Raw genomic sequence first — 19,158 nt, forward strand, 5'->3', positions numbered from 1 at the left:
TGCAGCAAAATCATGAAAAATGGTTGGAAACATGACAACTTCACTCTCCACTGCCTGCTCTTTGGGAATTACTCACTCAAATTTGGTATCTTATGTAAAGCGAACTTCAGCTTTCAGGTTGATATTCTCTCCACAACATTATTACAGTGGTAAGCCAATGGAGAGCATTAAAACAATCCTGTTTCTTCTTAACAACAGCCTGCTACAGCGCATCTGATGGACAACTTCTAAAGGTGATTTTCGCAATATTTAGATTTTTTTGCACCCTCGGATAACAGATTTTCAAATAGTTGTATCTTGGCCAAAAATTATGATTTCCAAAAAACACATCAATGGAGAGGTTATTTATTTAGCTTTCAGATGATGTATAAATCTAAATTTTAATGAGATTATGACTGGTTTTGTGGTCCAGGGGTCAAATATGTGCTCACAGTGTTCCCTCGCCTGATTTAACATCCAGTATCAATGTCTTCATGCGTATGCTTGTGTGTTTCCATATGCGCATTTAGCTTTGGTGACAGGGAGGCATCTGTGTTATGTAACCTGTAAAGTTGGCTGAGTATGACGGTTAACATGCCAACATTGCAATAAGAGAGCCTTTAATTGATTAAAGATTGGACAGGTTGATGTGGGTTTCTTCTTATGTATCAGAAGGTAGAATATTGGCAGGACTATCCAAAAACATTTATGAAACCCTCATCCCTCTAGGGCAACCTATAAAAGCCTTTGATAAATGTGCAAGCTGTTATAGGCTTAAAGGCAAGCAAGGCCTAAACATTTTTATGAAAGAAGTAATAATGCTATAGGCTGGGCCCTGGGATGGTGGGACAACAACATGTTCTATGATGTACCCAACCTATTTGAAGTGGGAAACAGGGTACCCATCAGAATTTCAGTGACAGCCTTGGAGATGATGGTATTTTTTATAAATGGCCGGATGAAGCAAGTTGTCACATGTGTTTTAAATGTTAAATATTCATCTAAATTATTTACAGCAAAATTTGTATTACAATCAATTGCAACATATTTGGACCTATGAATAACATTTAGAATGATATACAGTACATTGTTATATTTCATTTAAATGATATCATATAATATTCAATTATATATATTTTCCCAATTTATTTACAGCAAGTTTTTTTTAGAAACCTAAAATCCCTAAAACAGATACAAATAATAAATGTTTTTGAAGTTAAACAGGCAAATCTGGTATTCAATTATTGAAATATTTATTTACTCAGGGGGAGTAGGCCAATAAAAGGAGAATAGCCTAAGTAAATTATTTAGGTCAAAGCGATACTTTTATCAAAAAAGTTGAAAGCCTATAAACTTTCAGAGTCAGTTAGTATGATAAATGAAATAGGCCCATAGGCTATCAAACACACATTGAAATAGTCACTGAGTAAAAAGTGTGATAGTTCAACCACACTAGGCCTATGTCTGAGGTAAGATAGATAATGTTTTTTTTTTTAAGTCAAATAGTCCTCCTGTACCGTCTGGGCAGTTTCAAGTCATTTACTTTAAACTTGCGTACATTTTTTAAGAGAGAGAGAGAGAGAGAGAGAGAGAGAGAGAGAGAGAGATCAATGCGGCTATAAGCACGGGGGAAATAAGCGAATAACGGGATACGTGACGACACAGCCTTCGGAGGCACCACGTGTTTATCAAAAAATAGCCGGTCACGGTTCCGCCTCATGAAGCGGCGCTCAACCAGAACTAACCGGTAAGACTCCAGTATACTGACGGACTAACAGCCGGTGCCCCTTGTCGAGAAATGGTTAAAAGGACTAAAGCTCCCGTCACTTACGCAAAAATGAAAGGCATAGTTTCATATTTTACTGGTAAGATCAAAAACTTATTTCTCTAACTTTAATAATTAGACATGTGTTTTAAAAAGTTGATCCAATTTAATCTTCACCTAAAATGATTCAAAATATAAGGCTATATCTTATTTGCATAAAATATTGAATAAAATAAGTTATAAATTAATCATATTTAATTGGCCTATTTAAGTTTTTAGATCAGGCTGTACATGAAGCTAAATCTATTTTATGAATTAAAAATATTGTTGTGTCTCTTTTTGTCAAATTTATTGTGATGTTTTACCTTTAAGCTTTAATTAAGGACAAGAAGTTTGGATCCAGCTATTCAATGTACAGACAGTAAGTTTCATCCTAGTCATCATTTTCCGCTGCTGTAGGCTAAAAGTAAAGCAGCAATATGCTTGTATATGGGCTACTGCTTGCCTGCCATTTCCGCACAATGTGATGACAATAATGCAGAGCTGAATATTATCTCTGTCTGTGTGACATTTAAGCATTTTTCACTGCACCGCTTTGAACTGAATACTAGTTTTTTGTTTTGATTTAAACCATGAAAGCTTATAAAGCCATTTCAGTTTATTTTCCTCACACACTCTTTTTTTAATTCCAGAATGGATTTCTTGCGATCTGAGAGTCTATCTGAGGATGATGGAGCAGCAGCTGTAAGTATCTCAAACTGGTTTTCCCTTGCATATGCTACAGATAAGTTTGAGTTCTCCACCACGTTCTGAAAGATAAGGTCATGTCAGCTGCCTGATTGAGTTGCTGTACTAGTTGACACAGCAAGCTATAGATGTAACATTAAAGAGAACCACTGTGAGGTTTCATATATCACTAGAGTAAGTTGCCGACTCTCTGTCACTCTCACAGGTCTGTTTCGGTGATCCACCAACAGAGGAGCTACATTCTCGGTAAGTGGAGTTCTCATGTCAAATGTTCTCTACGTGCATGATTTATCTTACAATTACATATAAATTTGTTTTTTTCTTTATCACTATAGGGTATCTGCGGCTGATTTTGATTATTTAAGGGTCATTGGGACAGGAAGCTTTGGCAAGGTACCAGACTTTATAAAATCTCACATCGCCTGGTATTTGCTATACACTGTATTCGTAGAACGTGTTTGAACTCAGATTACCGGTCTTTACTTAGGTGTTCTTGGCCAAACACAGGGAGAATGGTACACACTATGCAGTCAAAGTCCTACAGAAACATATTATCTTATCAAGGAAAGAGGTATGGACATATTTTTGTTGTTGTTGCTTTTGTTAATTTATTGGAGTGTTTGTGTGTACTTATCATATTGTTATTTACAGGAAAGACATGTCATGTGTGAGCACAGAGTATTGTTGAAGACTTTCAATCATCCATTTCTGGTGAAGCTCCACTTCAGCTTTCAGACTAAGGACAGACTGTACCTTGTGCTGGACTATGCATGTGGAGGAGAGGTGTGCTTACATACATCCATCATGGGTTTATACAGTAGCTTTGAATCTGTTTATGAAGTCAGGTGGTTATGACAAGATAATCCAACTCAGTGCAAACATATAAACCAATTCAGAAGTGAAATATGGACATTATGTGTTCATGAATGTCTGTTTTTTTGCAGCTCTTCTACCATTTACAGAGGGAGTTGGTGTTTTGTGAACCCAGAGCCAGATTCTATGCTGCTGAGATGGCCAGTGCTTTAGGATACTTACACTCCCTGAATATTGTCTATAGGTAAAAACATTGAAATATCTGCGCTTTTCCAATTTGGATAAGCCCATGCATACATACTAAGTGAGAAAAAAAAACTTCCAGCAGATTTGCCGTAATACATCTTCCTCACACGCTCACAGGGACCTGAAACCAGAAAACATTCTGCTGGATTCTGCAGGTCATGTGGTTCTGACCGACTTTGGCTTGTGTAAGGAGGGTGTGGCAGGGCGCGATACCACTAGGACCTTTTGTGGAACACCAGAGTACCTGGCACCCGAGGTTCTCGAGCAGAAAGAGTACGACAGAACCGTAGACTGGTGGGGACTGGGGGCCGTTCTGCATGAAATGCTTTATGGCCAGGTAAGCAAACCCAACAACACACGCTTATGTAGGAGATATAGACAGATAAAGAGAATGTATTAAATAACGTGTTTTTAGTGTGTGTCTTACCGTTTTCTTTCTTTTCTAGCCACCCTTCTACAGTGCAGATCGTTTTGAGATGCTTAAAAATATTATTTATCAGCCTTTGGTACTGAAACCTGGAGTGTCTAGTGGAGCCAGAGATCTTTTGAAGAGACTACTAAACAGGGACCGGGCCAAGAGATTAGGAGCCAAGCGTGATCTGGTACATGAACATGCACATTCACACACTCTCTGAAGCAAATTTATACTCTGTGTGGCTAAATTAAATTTTCTTTCTGGGGTTTTAGGTGGAGCTGCAGTCCCACTCCTTTTTCTCCTCTATTCAATGGGACGAGCTTGTTGCAAAGAAAATTCCACCCCCTTTCATTCCTTCTCTGGTGGGATATAGTCTTTACTGTGGGAAATAAACAGATGTGATATTGGTAACTCATTAAATAATTGATATGTTTATATATTTTTCAGTCTAGCCCTGGTGACCTCACAAACATTGATCCAAGGTTTACAGATCTTCCTGTTCCGCAGTCATTAGGTGCATGTGAGGAGTATGGAGCAACCTTTCCTGGCTTCACCTACATCAGTGAAAATACTTCCTCACTGTCAGCGCAGACTCGTGGGCACTGAGATCAGAGCTCTGTCAGACCAATTGACATTTTATCAGCCTGTGAACATGTTTCTACAACCTAGATAGCAAATGGAAAAAGAATGGAACCAATCATGATTTGCTTAGACAAACACTGTATCCTTTAAGTGTTAGTTGGACCAATGCATTTGAGAATAACTGCAGAATTTATATCAACACTGACTGTGTTTCAAAACGTTAATGTATTGTAATTTAATTCTTTTTTAGCAATATTGTAATAAACAAATGTGTCTGTAATGAAATAAACACCGTTTTTCAGAATACTGTTATAATGACCGAACATGTGAGAAACAGTAAACCGTATCCAAATGTTTGTTTTAAAATGTAACTAACAAGTCATATAAGTGAATAAGTTTATGGAAGGAATGTTAAAAAGGAAGGGTTATGCAGACTACCCTTTAAGCTATCAATATAGAATTGGTTAAAGCAGTAAAATCATGTCTGGATTGTAAATGAATAAATTTACATGCTTAAATGTTTATGTTCATACGTTTTTTGTGGTGAGTTTAATGTGTTTGAAAAAGTATTAAAAAGTAACCGACTCACAATTCACAGTTGTGTTCAAGCGCATACTTCATGCAGTAACCGAGACTTTTAAAGTATGACATCTGCGTCACAATCCCAAAGCACTCAGCTGTCATTCGCAGACAGCTGAAGTCTATCACGCGAGACTGCGTAGTTAAAATGACAGTTTTTATAAACAGTTTAATGCTGATTTATTTCATCGTAAAAGCAACTCTAGAAAATAAATTCTACCCATCAAACTGACACTTTTAAGCTTACATCACCACCTTGTGGTGTTTTATGGCGTCGCAGTCATCCTGTTCGCTACTCTAGCAACAATGCTTCTATGCATCCTGTCAACTCAAAACATTGCGTTCAAAACGCGCTGTTTTGATCTAATGCCTTAAGCTCGGGATGTTGTTGAACAAAATATAAATCGGACTTTTCTATATTCATGCATATCACCAATATATTTAATAAAAAAGAATGCGGAATAAAATGAACACGTGATAGTTTCAGGAAATCAGATCAGACATGATCGCCACTCCAATGTCTGAAAACGAACAACGTAACGTTATAGGAAACCCATATATCTAAATACACTACGTTAAAGCAAGCAATCAATTATAAGGCTATGTTGAAATTGAATACTTGCGAAAGCCCAATTTAGTTAAAATTCGTTAAATGTAGCTAGGACATAACAAAATTCCCAATCTGCAATATTAAGAGATTCACTTGCTTTTAAGCAACACCGTCGGGTTCTAGGTGTCTCGAGAAACGCAGAGACAAAGTGAATTCTCAATCTCTCTATTTCTTTATTATACTAATACACAATGTACGTAGCGATGAAGTTTATCGGGGTTGTAGAAGTTGGCCATAGACATATTCGCCCGCGCATGCGCAACGACGGCACCATCCAGCTCTAAATAAGAGTTACGAGAGAAACGAGGTGAGTTGCACGTTTATCAATAAATATAACGTTCACGTCGTCACCCACGTAGTAAACAACATTATCAACGCAGAGTGCGTTTCTTGTTTAACAGTTTTCAACCAATACGAATATTTTCAGCGAGGTTCAAAACCCGTAAAGATAAATTCAAGTGACAAGTTTGTGCAGAAGAAATTAAAAGCATGCAATTTGTTATTTGGTGGTCTTCTGTGCATGCGAGTATTTATGTGTATACGCGGATGAATGGCAACTTCTTCAAAGTGCCTCGCAGTTTGTTTTTCTTTGGAATAAGCAGGTGAAACTGTTGATTTGGTTTATTGTAGGCTGCCCTGCTAATGTTACAGCTAGCCGGGGCTATCAGTCGGGCTAACGACATTCCGTGACAAGGGGAAAGTAAGGAGTTTGTTGACGGAAGGGAAAACATTGCGTTTTATTAGAACAAGTTGTGTGCTTAGCCCTCCTCTGCCAGTTAAAGGTCCGGGTGATGTTTAAAAGACCAGCAAACTGTAATAATTTACATACTTTAAACGTGTCGGCGGCCCTTTGCTATCTCCGCCATTTTGTGTGTCAGTCGAATGCTAATGGGCGCTCGCGCATTGCACTTTATTTATGCTCAGAATAAATCCCGTCATCAGTTGCAACATCCATGCAAATGTTTAATTAAACCTTCCGTTGTATATATGGTGTGTCGTTACTGTACAGTCTGTTAACATTTTGATAAATGTTAAAGACAGGTCAAGAACGTTATTACAGTATTACCCCCGTTTACAAACGGTAATGTGAGTAAATTAAGATTTTCTCTTTTGAAAACATATTCATCTCGAATATATGCCTTAAAACATATCGCCGTAACTGTCTGCGCGCGTATAAAGCACATATTTAATGAGATTCTTTAAAAACAAGGAAAAGCTGAACTTGTTCGTCTAACTTTACTTTTCATCGCTTTTCCTCGTTAGTAACCTTTAAAGTAGTTCATGTGTTAGAGCGAGAGTGCATAGACATGACTAGTCCACAACTAATAATATTGCAAATAAGTATAATACACAATTTTGGCGTCGTCTAAGTGCTTGGTGCAGTATGTACCGCTAGCAGCAGCCGCCCTCTCGTGGAACTTTGTGGAACTACAGGCGACGCTCATGTATTTCGTAAATCCGAGTTGCGGTTGTTTCATCCGGCGCAGTCAAAACATGGTTTTCAAAGACAGGAACGAATTCACAGATCCAGCGATCGTCTTTTTTGAATAACAAAAACGACAGTTTTGTTTGATTTAGTAAAAACATTGAATGTTGAGCTACCGTATGCCGAGGTCTTAGTAATTGTTTTCCTTCCCCGCAGATGGAAGTGATTATAAACATCACGTCATTTCAGTTTGACATTACAAACCTACGTTTGTTAATTCAGTGAACCTTCTTGTCATTGCGAGCTCGAGCGTTTTCAGCAAGTTATTTGTATCAAGATAACATGGCGCTTGAATGATCATTATAAACGGGAAACGATTTAACTCGAGCAATTTGTAACAATTAATGTTATATTATAGTAGTGTCTTAAATGACTGTCTTTTTATGACGTTTATTACAAAATGCATTGATGTAAGAGAAGTTTAGGACTGTTTCTTGACAGTCTCCCTTGTTGCATGATTATAAATATACAAACAATAAACATTAATAATAATATATATTTTTCTCACTTGTTATACCTTTTTGTAGTAAGATGGCCGACGCATCTAGCAGTGATGGCCCTGCCACAGGAGCAGAATTTGACATGATGGGTGCTCTTGACTGGCAGGATGGCATTGCCACGCTGCCCGGGAGTGACATTCGGGTACAGATGCATGTGTATTACACCTTGAAAATCATAGAGATTATTGACACAATTATTGCAAGCTTATCAACTTAACATATTGTTGCATTTTGTGTAAATATTACGTTTTTTCACAGTTTCGAATGACAGAATTTGGCACCTTGGAGATGGTCACAGAGGCGGAGCCTAAAGAGAAAGAGGAGGGGCTTACAGACTCCCAGCCTCAAACTACAACCCCAAACAACAGTCATTGCCCTGAACAAAACAAACCTTCAAGTCAGACAGCAGTGCCCCAGTCCACTACAGATCTTCAGACAAATATTGCGGGTAAATACAAATAGCATGCACATATACTAAAACATCATCATAACAGATCATAACAGGTAGAATTTGACCATTTTATTAATCTTTCAGTTTCAGCTGACTCAAACAGGCAAACAGCTGGCAATGGCACAAGGAGCCCCAACACCGAGGCCAACCCTAGCATAACCATAGTGCCCAATGCAGTGGTCGCTCCTGTCACCGAAGTGGCTAACTGCAGGTCTTGTGGTCATTCTGGTCCCCGGGAGTCTTTCCTCCAGGGAAAGTATTGCAGCGCTCCTTGTGTGCAGCCCAGCAGTGGCAGGTACATGTGGTTGCTGGCACCCACAGAACTCATTTTGTTGCAAGCAGTGCATGTTAATGGTATATTTTAAGTCTCTGAGCGTGTGTGTGTGTAGATCAACCCCAGCCGAGGCAGTTGAAGGAGAGCGTTTAGGTAAACGTGTGAGAAGGAAGAAGAAGATGTTCATGGATTCTGGAGATGAAGAGGAGGACAATATAGAAGAAGAGGAGGTAACATACATACTTTTATTGCCAACAGGATGTACTAAAATGAGATGTGTTTTATACTGTATTGATCTTTTGTCTGGTATTTCAGGAGAAGGTTAAATCATCAAAGGGAAGACGAGCAGCTAAAGTTGCGAGACTGGGTTGGTAGCTTCCATGTTACATATCAGAAGTCTATATTGATGACCGATTCTCATTGATTTGGATCCCAAGTGTTACCAGTTATACATAATCATTTGGATGTTTTTCTAAAGCCATATAAAAATGTTATTGTGATGTTGTTTCCATAGCAACAGCCCCTCTTGTTAAAAAGAAAACTTGGAGCTGGGCAGCTTATCTTGAGGAGGAGAGAGCAGTTGCTGCTCCCTTTAAACTTTTTAAGGAGGTGAGAAACATGAGAAATGTGTTACTTGGGTTTTTATGCATCATTTGTTATGAATGAATGGTTGTGAAATCTTTGTTTGCATGTGCTCTGTAGCACCAGGCATTCCCCCAGAGCAGGAATGGATTTAAGGTTGGCATGAAACTGGAGGGATTGGACCCTTGCCATCCTGCTCTCTTCTGTGTTTTGACTGTTGCAGAGGTAAGGCAGGGTAACCTGTTAAGTAAAGCGTCTGCTTAATGACTAAATGTAAATGAAAGTTATGATTTTTAAAGTAATGCAGAGGTAAATATAGTTTTAATGACCAACCATCAGCTGTATATATTTAATGCTTTCTTGACATTTTGATTTTCCCAGGTGCAAGGTTATAGAATCCGGCTTCATTTTGATGGTTACCCGGAATGCTATGACTACTGGGTAAATGCTGACTCCTGGGAGGTGAAGCCACCAGGCTGGTGTGAGAAAATGGGACTGAAGCTGTTGTTGCCAAAAGGTATACAGTACACTTAACAGAATGTTCTGAGCTTTACTGTAGCACCATACAATAGATGTTCTGTCATATTATACAATTCTAAATAATGATCAAATTGTATTAATAATTATTTGATGACAAATTGATTATTGCAGTTTTTATTATTATTAACTTTTAGTATGAAAATTCATTGCAAAAAATGTTAATAAAAAGAAATTAAGGTGTATTGTTGCATTCCCTAGCAGAAAAATCTGGAACCGTATGTAAAAGAGTAAAATTTTACTTTAAATTGTGTCAAATTTCTAAGAATGACTTCCTGAATTAAATACTTAGACTTAAGAATAATACTGATTCATAAAGGTTCTTAAGTGTTAAGACTAGGTCTCAGCCCCTAAATTATTTAAGAGAGCTGAAGAGGTTTCCTAACCTAGTTAAGAGTAACAAGATGGCAGTACAGAGGGAGATACCATGGACTAAACAACAAAGAAAGAATATGTTGGAATGATATGCTGACAGGGACTCAATTAAGTAATATAATAATATATATATATGGTTAAATCCATTTTTAAGGATTTTCAGGTATGGTCTTTTCTTTATATAGCCTACAGCTGTGAATGTAATATGATGTGATTCACCAGCTTAATTATTTAAATTAACTGTTAAAACTCAATTAAAAGTTTATGAAACCACGCCAAAATGGAAACATAATTGTAACATCCTTGCGCTTAAGGCAAAATATAATTTTGAAAATGCATTTTTTAACTTTTGCATCTCTGTCACCATCTCTGTTTGAAAAATGAAATTGCAGGTTACTTTATGTATTTAGCTTCATATAGGTCAACCATGTTAAATCTCCCACAAAATTTTACAGCTCAATATATCAGTCACTATTAAAAGTTAAACGTTGTAAATTAGGGGAAGGTAGGCAGAATGTTTTCAACGCTGATTTTTATGTACTTGCCCAATAACTAAATTTAGGTTTATTTTTCTCAAATAAATTATGGATTGCAGGTGTTAATATAGATTAATAAAAAATGTAATGTCTTGATTCATTCATGAATAAAGGGTGCCATCCTGCACCCTTGCAGGCTCCCTATTGGCTGATTCAGAGGTCAAGGGCGGTAATTTTGTGTTTTAATCATTTTAGTCCTTTACTTACAACACTTAAGTCAGAACTTAAGAATCGGTCTTAAACTTTACTAAAAGTCTCCTACTCTTAAAAAAGTCTTACTAAGAATGTTTTGACACTTAAGTCAAAGATTAGGACTACTACGTGCAGACTACTATGTTCATTTGTAACATTATGAGTTAACTATTTGGTCACAGGATGCAGAGATGGCGAGTTTAACTGGAACACATACGTTAAGAACTGTAGGGGTCAACTGGCTCCCAAACATCTCTTCAAAAGTCTTAATACAGTAAGTCTCACTACTACCACACTACACACACAAACACATATTTAAGATATTCAGAGTTGCTTGAGATCATGTTGTTGTCTTAAATGTCATATTCAGTCAGTCACACCATCAGGATTCCGTGCGGGGATGAAACTGGAAGCAGTTGACAGGAAGAACCCGTCACTCATTTGCGTAGCAACCATTTCTGCTGCCGTCGACAACCGGCTCCTCATCCACTTTGACAACTGGGATGATACGTATGATTACTGGTAAAAGAGGAAACAGAACTGTGCTTGTGTCTGACTTTTCCTGTGACTGAGTGTGGATGGACATCTGTTCTGTTTGTGGTCAGGTGTGACGCCAGCAGTCCGTACATCCACCCGGTGGGGTATTGTGAGGAGGTGGGGCTAACACTCACCACACCCGCAGGTGAGATTCTGCTTTGGTTTAATGTGTTCCTCTGTGGTTAGTTGGTTTTTCAGATTAGTTTTCTATTTGGACTTTTGAAAAGATTGTAAAAAGGATGTCAGTGATATTTATGGTATGTTTCTGTTATTGTGTAATAGAATATAAGCATCCAAAGAGTTTCTCCTGGGAAAAGTACCTTGAAGAAACTGGAACACAGGCTGCACCAGCCAGAGCCTTTAAACAGGTGAGGTTTAATGTTTTTACTGCTATCTATACTGCTATAGATATTCATTTGATCTGCTCTCTTTTACGGAAAACCAAAAACACGTTCAAAAAGATAAATTGAATGTGTTTCTCCGATGGTTTATTGTCCTTTTTGTCTTAATTTTCCACTGATCCTTTTCCCACGCAGAGGCCTCCTCATGGCTTTCAGACTGGGATGAAGCTGGAGGCCGTAGACAAGCGGAATGCAATGCTTATCCGTGTTACTACAATTTCTGACACAGATGACCACAGAGTCAAGGTTTATATACATATATTTAGTTAAAAAAAAATATTCAATAATTATGTACTGAAGGTATGTCTTTTCTAACACTGTGTTTTGGTACAGATTCATTTTGATGGCTGGATGGATGAGTATGACTATTGGCTGGATGCTGATAGTGCAGAGCTGCATCCAGTAGGCTGGTGTCAGAAGACGGGTCATCCTCTACAACACTCTAATAGTAACATACTCATCTACACATACAGACATATAGTGTCGAACATGTTGGAAGCAACAAAAATGTCGTAGTATTTTTATTCTTATATTTAAAAAAAAAATGTTGTTGAGCAGTAGTTTTCCTTTAACCATTGTAATCAATCAGTCATTTATTTATTTATTGTATGGTAATACTATGAAATTTCAACATTTTCCCCTCCTCCAATATAGATTGATAAAGTTGCTCTGTTATGCACTCTTTCAGGTCCCCCAGATTCTCCAGTCCCTCTAGGACAAGGCTGCCCTACCCCGGGATGTAACGGGGTTGGACACATTAGAGGACCTCGCTATGGAACACACTACACGTAAGTTACACACATGACACAAACACAGATTCATTCTGCGGATTCAAGTACAAACCAGTCTTTCTTCCCTTTCTCTGTTTAAGAATGGTGAGTTGTCCATACTCCGATTTGAATCTAAATAAGGATGGGCTGGTGCCAGACAGACTGAGTGGGGAGAAGCCAGTGACCCTCAGCGGACCCCCACGTCACCGCCGGGCAGAAACGCTCACTCAGACGAGCATACCCACACCCATCGCCAGCACCCCGGAACCCCCTGACACCACCACGGACGTGTGCCCACAACCCCGGTCAGTGTATGAGTAGAATGCCTGCATATCCGCAGTTATAAAAAGTATCATCTGTCTTTAACTCACGCATACAAACTTTTTTCTCTGTCATTTTTGTACTTTAGGGCTGTCACTGCTCCCAAATGTGTTAAAGCAGTTCAAGTGAAGCAGGAAGGTGACGGAAAAGGTGGAGATTGTCAAAACATTCTCTCATCATTGAAGTGTTATATTATGGCATCTTTTATTTATTTGTGTTTGTATGCTAGATTCCTTGCCGCAGTTCCTGCACGAGTCTGTTTTCTGTGGATGGGAGCCGCCAAAGTTTCAGCTTTGTTGGGAGAAACATGGTAAACTACTGCCTGAAGCCTTAGGCCTCACCGCCAAAAGCGTGGGCAAGTGGAACACAGAGGAGGTAACGGCTGGGATACCAGACTAGAAAAAAATGCACTAAAACAGGTTTATCATCGAACCATGCTGCATCTGTCATGGCTTTGAATCCTAGGGGACGGATGTAATTGAATGCACTAAAAATCTCTTTGGATAACAATGTCTTCCAAATGCATGAATGTAAATAATTGCGTTTTTTACGCCAGGTTGCAAGTTTTGTGAGAGAGTTACCTGGCTGCAGAGAGCATGCTGCCACCTTAGGAAGGAGGTAAATAAAGAAATTAAGTGTCATTTTTGAAATGTGGAAAAATGGAAAACTCAAAAATGACAAAAAATCATAGGAAGGAGTTAATTTGCAAATAGTTTTTTGAATTTTAAAAAACAAGTTTTATTATCAAGTTGTTATTATTACCTAATCAAAACAACCTGCAGTTGATTGATATTAATTGGAACGCACAATAAAAAACATGATTTTTAACATTCAACATCTGTTTTTGCAAATTAACTCCTTACTACATTTTTGTAAAATATATTTAATGTCAACATAGAATTTTAAACACATTTATTTTAGAAATAAACGTAACTTTTTTAATTCTTGCTCCACAGCAAATTGATGGTGAGGCCTTCCTGCTCCTAACTCAATCAGACATTGTTAAGATACTGAGCATCAAGCTCGGCCCCGCTCTCAAAATCTACAACTGTATCCTAATGCTGAAGAGCGCAGATGAGGAGTAGACATGCACCCTATTAAACTATTAAACTGGACACATGCTTACACCTCAAAGCAACTGCTACTTAAACAACTTGACTGAAGGTTGCACTTGCCGCCAATATAATATGCAGTCCTTAAAGTACTCAAAGTGCATATAAGCAAATGATTAAATCATTGGTCACATTAGTTGGTTGATGGACAAATCATCTAATTGAAACGAGGTGAGCTGGAACTGGAGGTGATCAGAAAAATCAGAGTTTCTTGTCTCATGGTATCTGTGTAGCGCCCACCCTATCGTTTATTTTAAGTCATTTGATTTATGTTAGAATCGAGGAGGGGAGAGTACACCATACTGAGGCACCTTAAAATGTTTAAACTGGATTCCTTCATTCTTGATATTTATGATTTTATGGTTACTAAAATGAGAGTGTGTTTGACGCTAGAGGCACGAACAAAAGCCACAGTAGTGGAGCTTTTACTTGAAATGTAAAAAGTGATTTTTTTAAGAATTGCAAAAAGACCTTTGATGGTAATTGAACACACAGTGACACTCATCCCAAAGAATCTATGTTAGCCTGTTTGAGACCACTAGAGGGCAGTCGGATTGTGTGTGTGCTTGTGTGTTTACGAGTTTGTATGCTTGTGTGTGAGAGAAAAAGACTTGAGTGAGTGTTTTGCAAGCATGTGTGTGCGAGGTATTTGTATAACTGTGTGCTTGCATCTAATGTCAGGGAATTCTTGCTCTGGGCAAATATGGAATTGAATGTCTAAGTTTGTATTTACTTTAAAGGAAACGTGTTCTGTAAAATACATTTGAAAATGTGTAAATTCATGAAATTGTATACAAATGGGTCAGTGTGCTAACTCTATAGACGTGCTGCAAATAGAATTACGAATAGAAATGTGTAGGTGTGTGACTGGGTATATTTTAAGCCTACGAGACCCTGACATTGTGCCTTGTACAACCATTCCTGAAATAAGACGCTTGCATTCTTTTGTTTGGTAACCTATCTGCTGTATAATACAGCTGTTATGTGCTCTGCTACAACTTACTTCACAGCATCATCTAACTGAACCTTTCAAAGTTGTGACTGTACATCTGTATAGTGGTTGCCGTTGCTCCATATAAAAAATGGTTTTAATACACTGGTACTTAAAGTTGGCTGTGCGAAACTTACAAAAGACAAAATATATCATAGTCTGCATAGAGAACCTTCATTAAAAAGTATTAAGGCTTTTTGCATGCTATGGTTGAGCCTACAGTTTTGATGAACGCAATGGTTTGGTTAGTGTCAGGGGAAGTGTAGGTTTGTGTTTGGTTTTGATTTGTTTTCATTGCCGCTGTGTGCTTGTTTCTTTGTAGATACAAATGTGGTCTCATATGTGTCGGATTGTGTCTGGGGGACATAAAGACAGTCCTGTATAAATGAGTGAATAGATGGAATGAGGAAAATAAATAATGATTTCCAACAAAACAGTTCTCATAATCTTCTATTACTCATGCATATGGAATGCATTTTCTTATATGTGTCTTCTTACAAAACTACACAACACAACAGTACTTGCTCATGAACCAACTTACAGCTTCGAGTAACAAATATTGCAAAGTTGTTTTATATCTTGTTCACTGGGGATGAGGTAGATGTTTTTTATACATCGATATTTGTATTACTTATTAGTCAGTTCCACTGGGGGTGATGCATTTTCTATACTGTAACATAGGTTAACAGCAACAACTGGGAATGTTCGAAAATATCAAACTTTTAGTCCAAGGCACTCAGTCATAGCCTACATTTTACCTAATTATCCAAACAGTATTTCTAAAAATAGTGTGTTAAAGGGACAGTTCACCCAGAAATGAAAATTATGTCATGAATTAGTCACTCTCTAGCTTTTCCAAACCTGTACAAATGTCTTTGTTCTGATGAACACAGAGAAAGATATTTGGAGGAATGCTTGAAAGTAGATGCTTGAGTAGGAAAAAAATAATTGTAGTCAAAATGCTCCAGAACGGTTTGCTATAATTCTTAAAAATATCTTGTTTGTTGAACAGGGCAAAAAAAGTAAAGCAAATTTTCCTACTACAGTAGTCAATTGGGTCCAAGAACTGTCTAGTTTTAAGAATTCTTCCAAATATATATTTTCTATATTGATCAGAACAAAGACATGTATGCAGATTTAAAACAACTCGAAGGTGAGTAAATGATGACAGACTTTTTATTTTTGGGTGAACTGTCCCTTTAAAAATTTGATGTAATAATCATTAACAATCTAAATGAGTGATAAAACAATTAAAATAGCCCTGAATCCATCGAGAGTCTAAGAATAGGTTACTCTCCGTGGGACCCAACGGGCCTTTGCAAATGTTCCCATGACCCTCGAACCACATTCACTCTCTCACTCGTTAATATCGGGTTTAAAGTTTAAAGCGCCTCCTCTCGCGCTCGAGAAACACAGATGAGCGCACGCAGCAGTTTCTTCCGCGTCTGAAACATGTGTCACCAGAGGAGAAGCGACTGAGGTGAGTTCACGCGCTGCTTATGTGCACGAGACATTTAACAGAACCCTTATATTATAATAACAAGGTTTTTTTCACTAAAGGTTTTGTTAAGGAGTTTTTTTTGTGTATTGACCGTAAAATATCTGATCTGCTAAACTGACCTGCCACTTGGGATGTGCCACCAACATTGTTGTGCACTTAATACGTGTCGTCGTTAGCATTATTTATTTATTGCATGTGATGCAATTGTATTTTTTTGTCTTGCTGGTTGTTGATATTTGCACTAAACTTATGAGATACGTGTTTGTAAATACGTATAAAAGAAAGGATTAGTCCATTCAGGGATTGTCAAGGATTAGTTGCCTCCAACACAGACAAATTATTCCGAAAGAAAAGAACTGATTGAGTAACTGTAATAATGCATGTTTTCAATGCAATAGCTTAAAATTAAATAAAGAGACCACTGTCCGTAATTAATTTAGCAATTTAATGCCAAATGGCTGATGTGTTTCAGTTGTTGTCTGTCAACACACCCCAATATCACATAGAATGCTTTAAAAGATGTAAATTCACACTCATTCCTTTTTTAGTTATTTCCAATAAAACACGTCTTGAAACTAATTCTTCAAAGAAAAGAATATAATCACACATATTCTATAGAGGTCAGATATGAAGTGTATGTGTCTATGTCACAGGTACATCTGTAAGATGTCTGCTTAAGACCCGGAGATCTGGAAAACATCTGGTGTGTAAAAACATCTTTGATTCTAAATCATTATAATAACATCTGACAGACATCTTATATACGTCTATATTACATCTGGCAGGAGATATCTCATATACAGTATTGCAGATGAGCAAAATATAAAAAATACATCTTGCAGATGAAAATGCTGACATTCAATTGCTGTCTCCTAGATATATTTGTGCTTTCAGGGTGAGAATGATAGATGTGTTATTTAGTATGATTGTTTTTGGTATGTACTGCTTTGTCCTATAGTGACTTCCTCATCTTACATAACCTGCTGTCCCTCTTTCACACTTTATATCACTCTACAGTTTGTAATGCAGAGATTTATATCTTCATTGTGTATATTACAAAACTATGGTCATGAAGATGTATGAGTTTTTGCCTTAAAGAAAAAAGTGTGCACATACAGATGTAGTCCATTTTTTCCTTTCCCAGGAGAATGTCTGTGGTAAATCCTCCCACAGAAAAAGTCTCTGTTACAGTCTCCGAGCCAGAGACTCCACCCCTAAAGAAAGAGACGGGGCCTGTGATTGGTGGACTGCGACTGCGTTCTGCACCAGGGGCTTGTTTGCTGTTCGCTGGCGTTTTGCTTTTAGTGGGAATCGGCATTGCTGTGGGGGGTTATTGGAACGGTAACCCCCGACGACAGCCACTTCACCATGTGTCAAATGGACGCACCTCTTCGGAGAAACTAAAACTGATTGGTCCTGTCATCATGGGGGTGGGGCTTTTCATCTTTATTTGTGCCAATACAATTCTCTATGAGAATCGGGACCAAGAACTACGCCAAGAACCAGAACGAGACAGAATTCAAGCATACCAGGAGATCCTACCGCTAGTACCCCAAACTCAGAGACACAACAATAGTGATTCAAAATGGTTTTCGCAAACAGAATCAAACGACAACACATATACGCTGAACTTGTCTGAACTCAACATTCATTGTCTGGATGAACATGTGGATCTTCCCATCCTTAAGTGTACTTCTCCATCCTCTTGTAACTCCAGTCAGGTGAACTTAGAGATAGGATCTTCCTTTAAAGATCACAAACGCATGGACAGTTTTACTTTGCCTGTCATTAAACTCAATGACTGCCTGATTGGCTCCTTAGACCCAGAGGCTCCGCCCCTCCCCGAACGGACGTACCGGAACAAGATGGGAGTGGAATATGTTACAAGTGTGGAAGTAACAAGAGTGAATTCTACGGATTCATCTCTATTGATGATGAACATAGCAGAGCTAAAGGATCGGTAGGCCTTTATTGTCACGGGGGTCCCTATTGACCTCCAATTGTATGGGCACAAAGCTACTGAGACATTTCCCATAATATCTTCTTTTGTGTTCCAAGAAAGAGTCTTATGCAGGTTTTGAATGACACGAGTGTGAATAAAGGATCAGGTTTTCTGTTAGAGATACATAGTTGGCTGACGTAAGTAAGAGACAAAGCTTCGCAACAAATTGAGGTCGTATTTATTCTGTATTTTTTTGTCTGCATTTGCAGCCTCGTAGAAATGATGTTCCTCTTAGTCTATAGTGACATTACGCATTGTAGATTTTTGTTCATGTAAACTGCAGATAATCGATTATTCTTTGATCTATTTTTGATCCAACCCGCACAAGCTCAAAATAATAGAGACTGCACTATGTGTCATTGTGTTTGTAGTGCAGGTCCTTACAGATCACACAAATGTCAGCTCAGAAATGAAAGGCAGCCACCCGTGAGAGAACACACATTAATAGACACCTGAACTTCTCTCAGTTTTGTACGTATACTGTTTTACATCCAGCATTTCATTTCATTTTACAAATCATGTTACTTGAAAGAGAAGGGCATGCACATAACAGCTGGCAGTCACATGCATGTTATACACCGAGGAGTTCATGCAGTGCATGTTAATCCCAACTGTACGACTGCTCTAAAACCTGTACAGCTGTCTAGTATCCAGCGTCAGAGTTTAGGAACATGGATTAACAATCTTCGCAATGACATCAGTAAAAAATCAACAGGTCAAAGTTCAGATGGTTTGTCCCATACCGGTATGCTCTAAATACAGAATTAAGGGGGGGGGGATAATCCTCTGTTGACTGCCATTCAAAAGTAAATACATTTTTCTGTGAGCAACATATAAATCACAAATGTTTGATT

General features: G+C 38.1%; 3 protein-coding genes across 3 annotated transcripts; all 3 read left to right on the forward strand.

Moving 5' to 3' along the window:
* The first annotated feature begins 1,709 nt into the window (after positions 1 to 1,709).
* On the forward strand, positions 1,710 to 5,142 carry sgk2b (serum/glucocorticoid regulated kinase 2b). Its single transcript, XM_056762473.1, has 12 exons — positions 1,710 to 1,844; positions 2,117 to 2,165; positions 2,437 to 2,488; positions 2,697 to 2,737; positions 2,827 to 2,884; positions 2,979 to 3,062; positions 3,143 to 3,274; positions 3,436 to 3,548; positions 3,668 to 3,887; positions 3,997 to 4,152; positions 4,238 to 4,327; positions 4,413 to 5,142. The coding sequence occupies exons 1-12, from the start codon at positions 1,778 to 1,780 to the stop codon at positions 4,569 to 4,571; spliced, it is 1,221 nt and encodes a 406-aa protein (XP_056618451.1). The 5' UTR covers positions 1,710 to 1,777; the 3' UTR covers positions 4,572 to 5,142.
* Positions 5,143 to 6,138: 996 nt separating this feature from the next.
* On the forward strand, positions 6,139 to 15,229 carry l3mbtl1b (L3MBTL histone methyl-lysine binding protein 1b). The gene is made up of 21 exons (XM_056763186.1): positions 6,139 to 6,338; positions 7,750 to 7,864; positions 7,981 to 8,170; positions 8,258 to 8,468; positions 8,563 to 8,677; positions 8,763 to 8,814; positions 8,962 to 9,056; positions 9,150 to 9,254; positions 9,411 to 9,546; positions 10,852 to 10,943; positions 11,040 to 11,191; positions 11,275 to 11,351; positions 11,489 to 11,574; positions 11,743 to 11,853; positions 11,941 to 12,055; positions 12,296 to 12,395; positions 12,479 to 12,682; positions 12,787 to 12,848; positions 12,928 to 13,073; positions 13,255 to 13,306; positions 13,644 to 15,229. The coding sequence occupies exons 1-21, from the start codon at positions 6,226 to 6,228 to the stop codon at positions 13,781 to 13,783; spliced, it is 2,469 nt and encodes an 822-aa protein (XP_056619164.1). The 5' UTR covers positions 6,139 to 6,225; the 3' UTR covers positions 13,784 to 15,229.
* A 975-nt stretch (positions 15,230 to 16,204) lies between these two features.
* LOC130433173 (transmembrane protein 200A) lies at positions 16,205 to 18,423 on the forward strand. The gene is made up of 2 exons (XM_056762895.1): positions 16,205 to 16,281; positions 17,447 to 18,423. Exon 2 carries the CDS (start codon positions 17,451 to 17,453, stop codon positions 18,264 to 18,266), a length of 816 nt encoding a protein of 271 aa, XP_056618873.1. The 5' UTR covers positions 16,205 to 16,281; positions 17,447 to 17,450; the 3' UTR covers positions 18,267 to 18,423.
* Positions 18,424 to 19,158: the final 735 nt, after the last annotated feature.

Source organism: Triplophysa dalaica, chromosome 12 (assembly GCF_015846415.1).
Source record: "Triplophysa dalaica isolate WHDGS20190420 chromosome 12, ASM1584641v1, whole genome shotgun sequence".
NCBI lineage: Eukaryota > Metazoa > Chordata > Actinopteri > Cypriniformes > Nemacheilidae > Triplophysa > Triplophysa dalaica.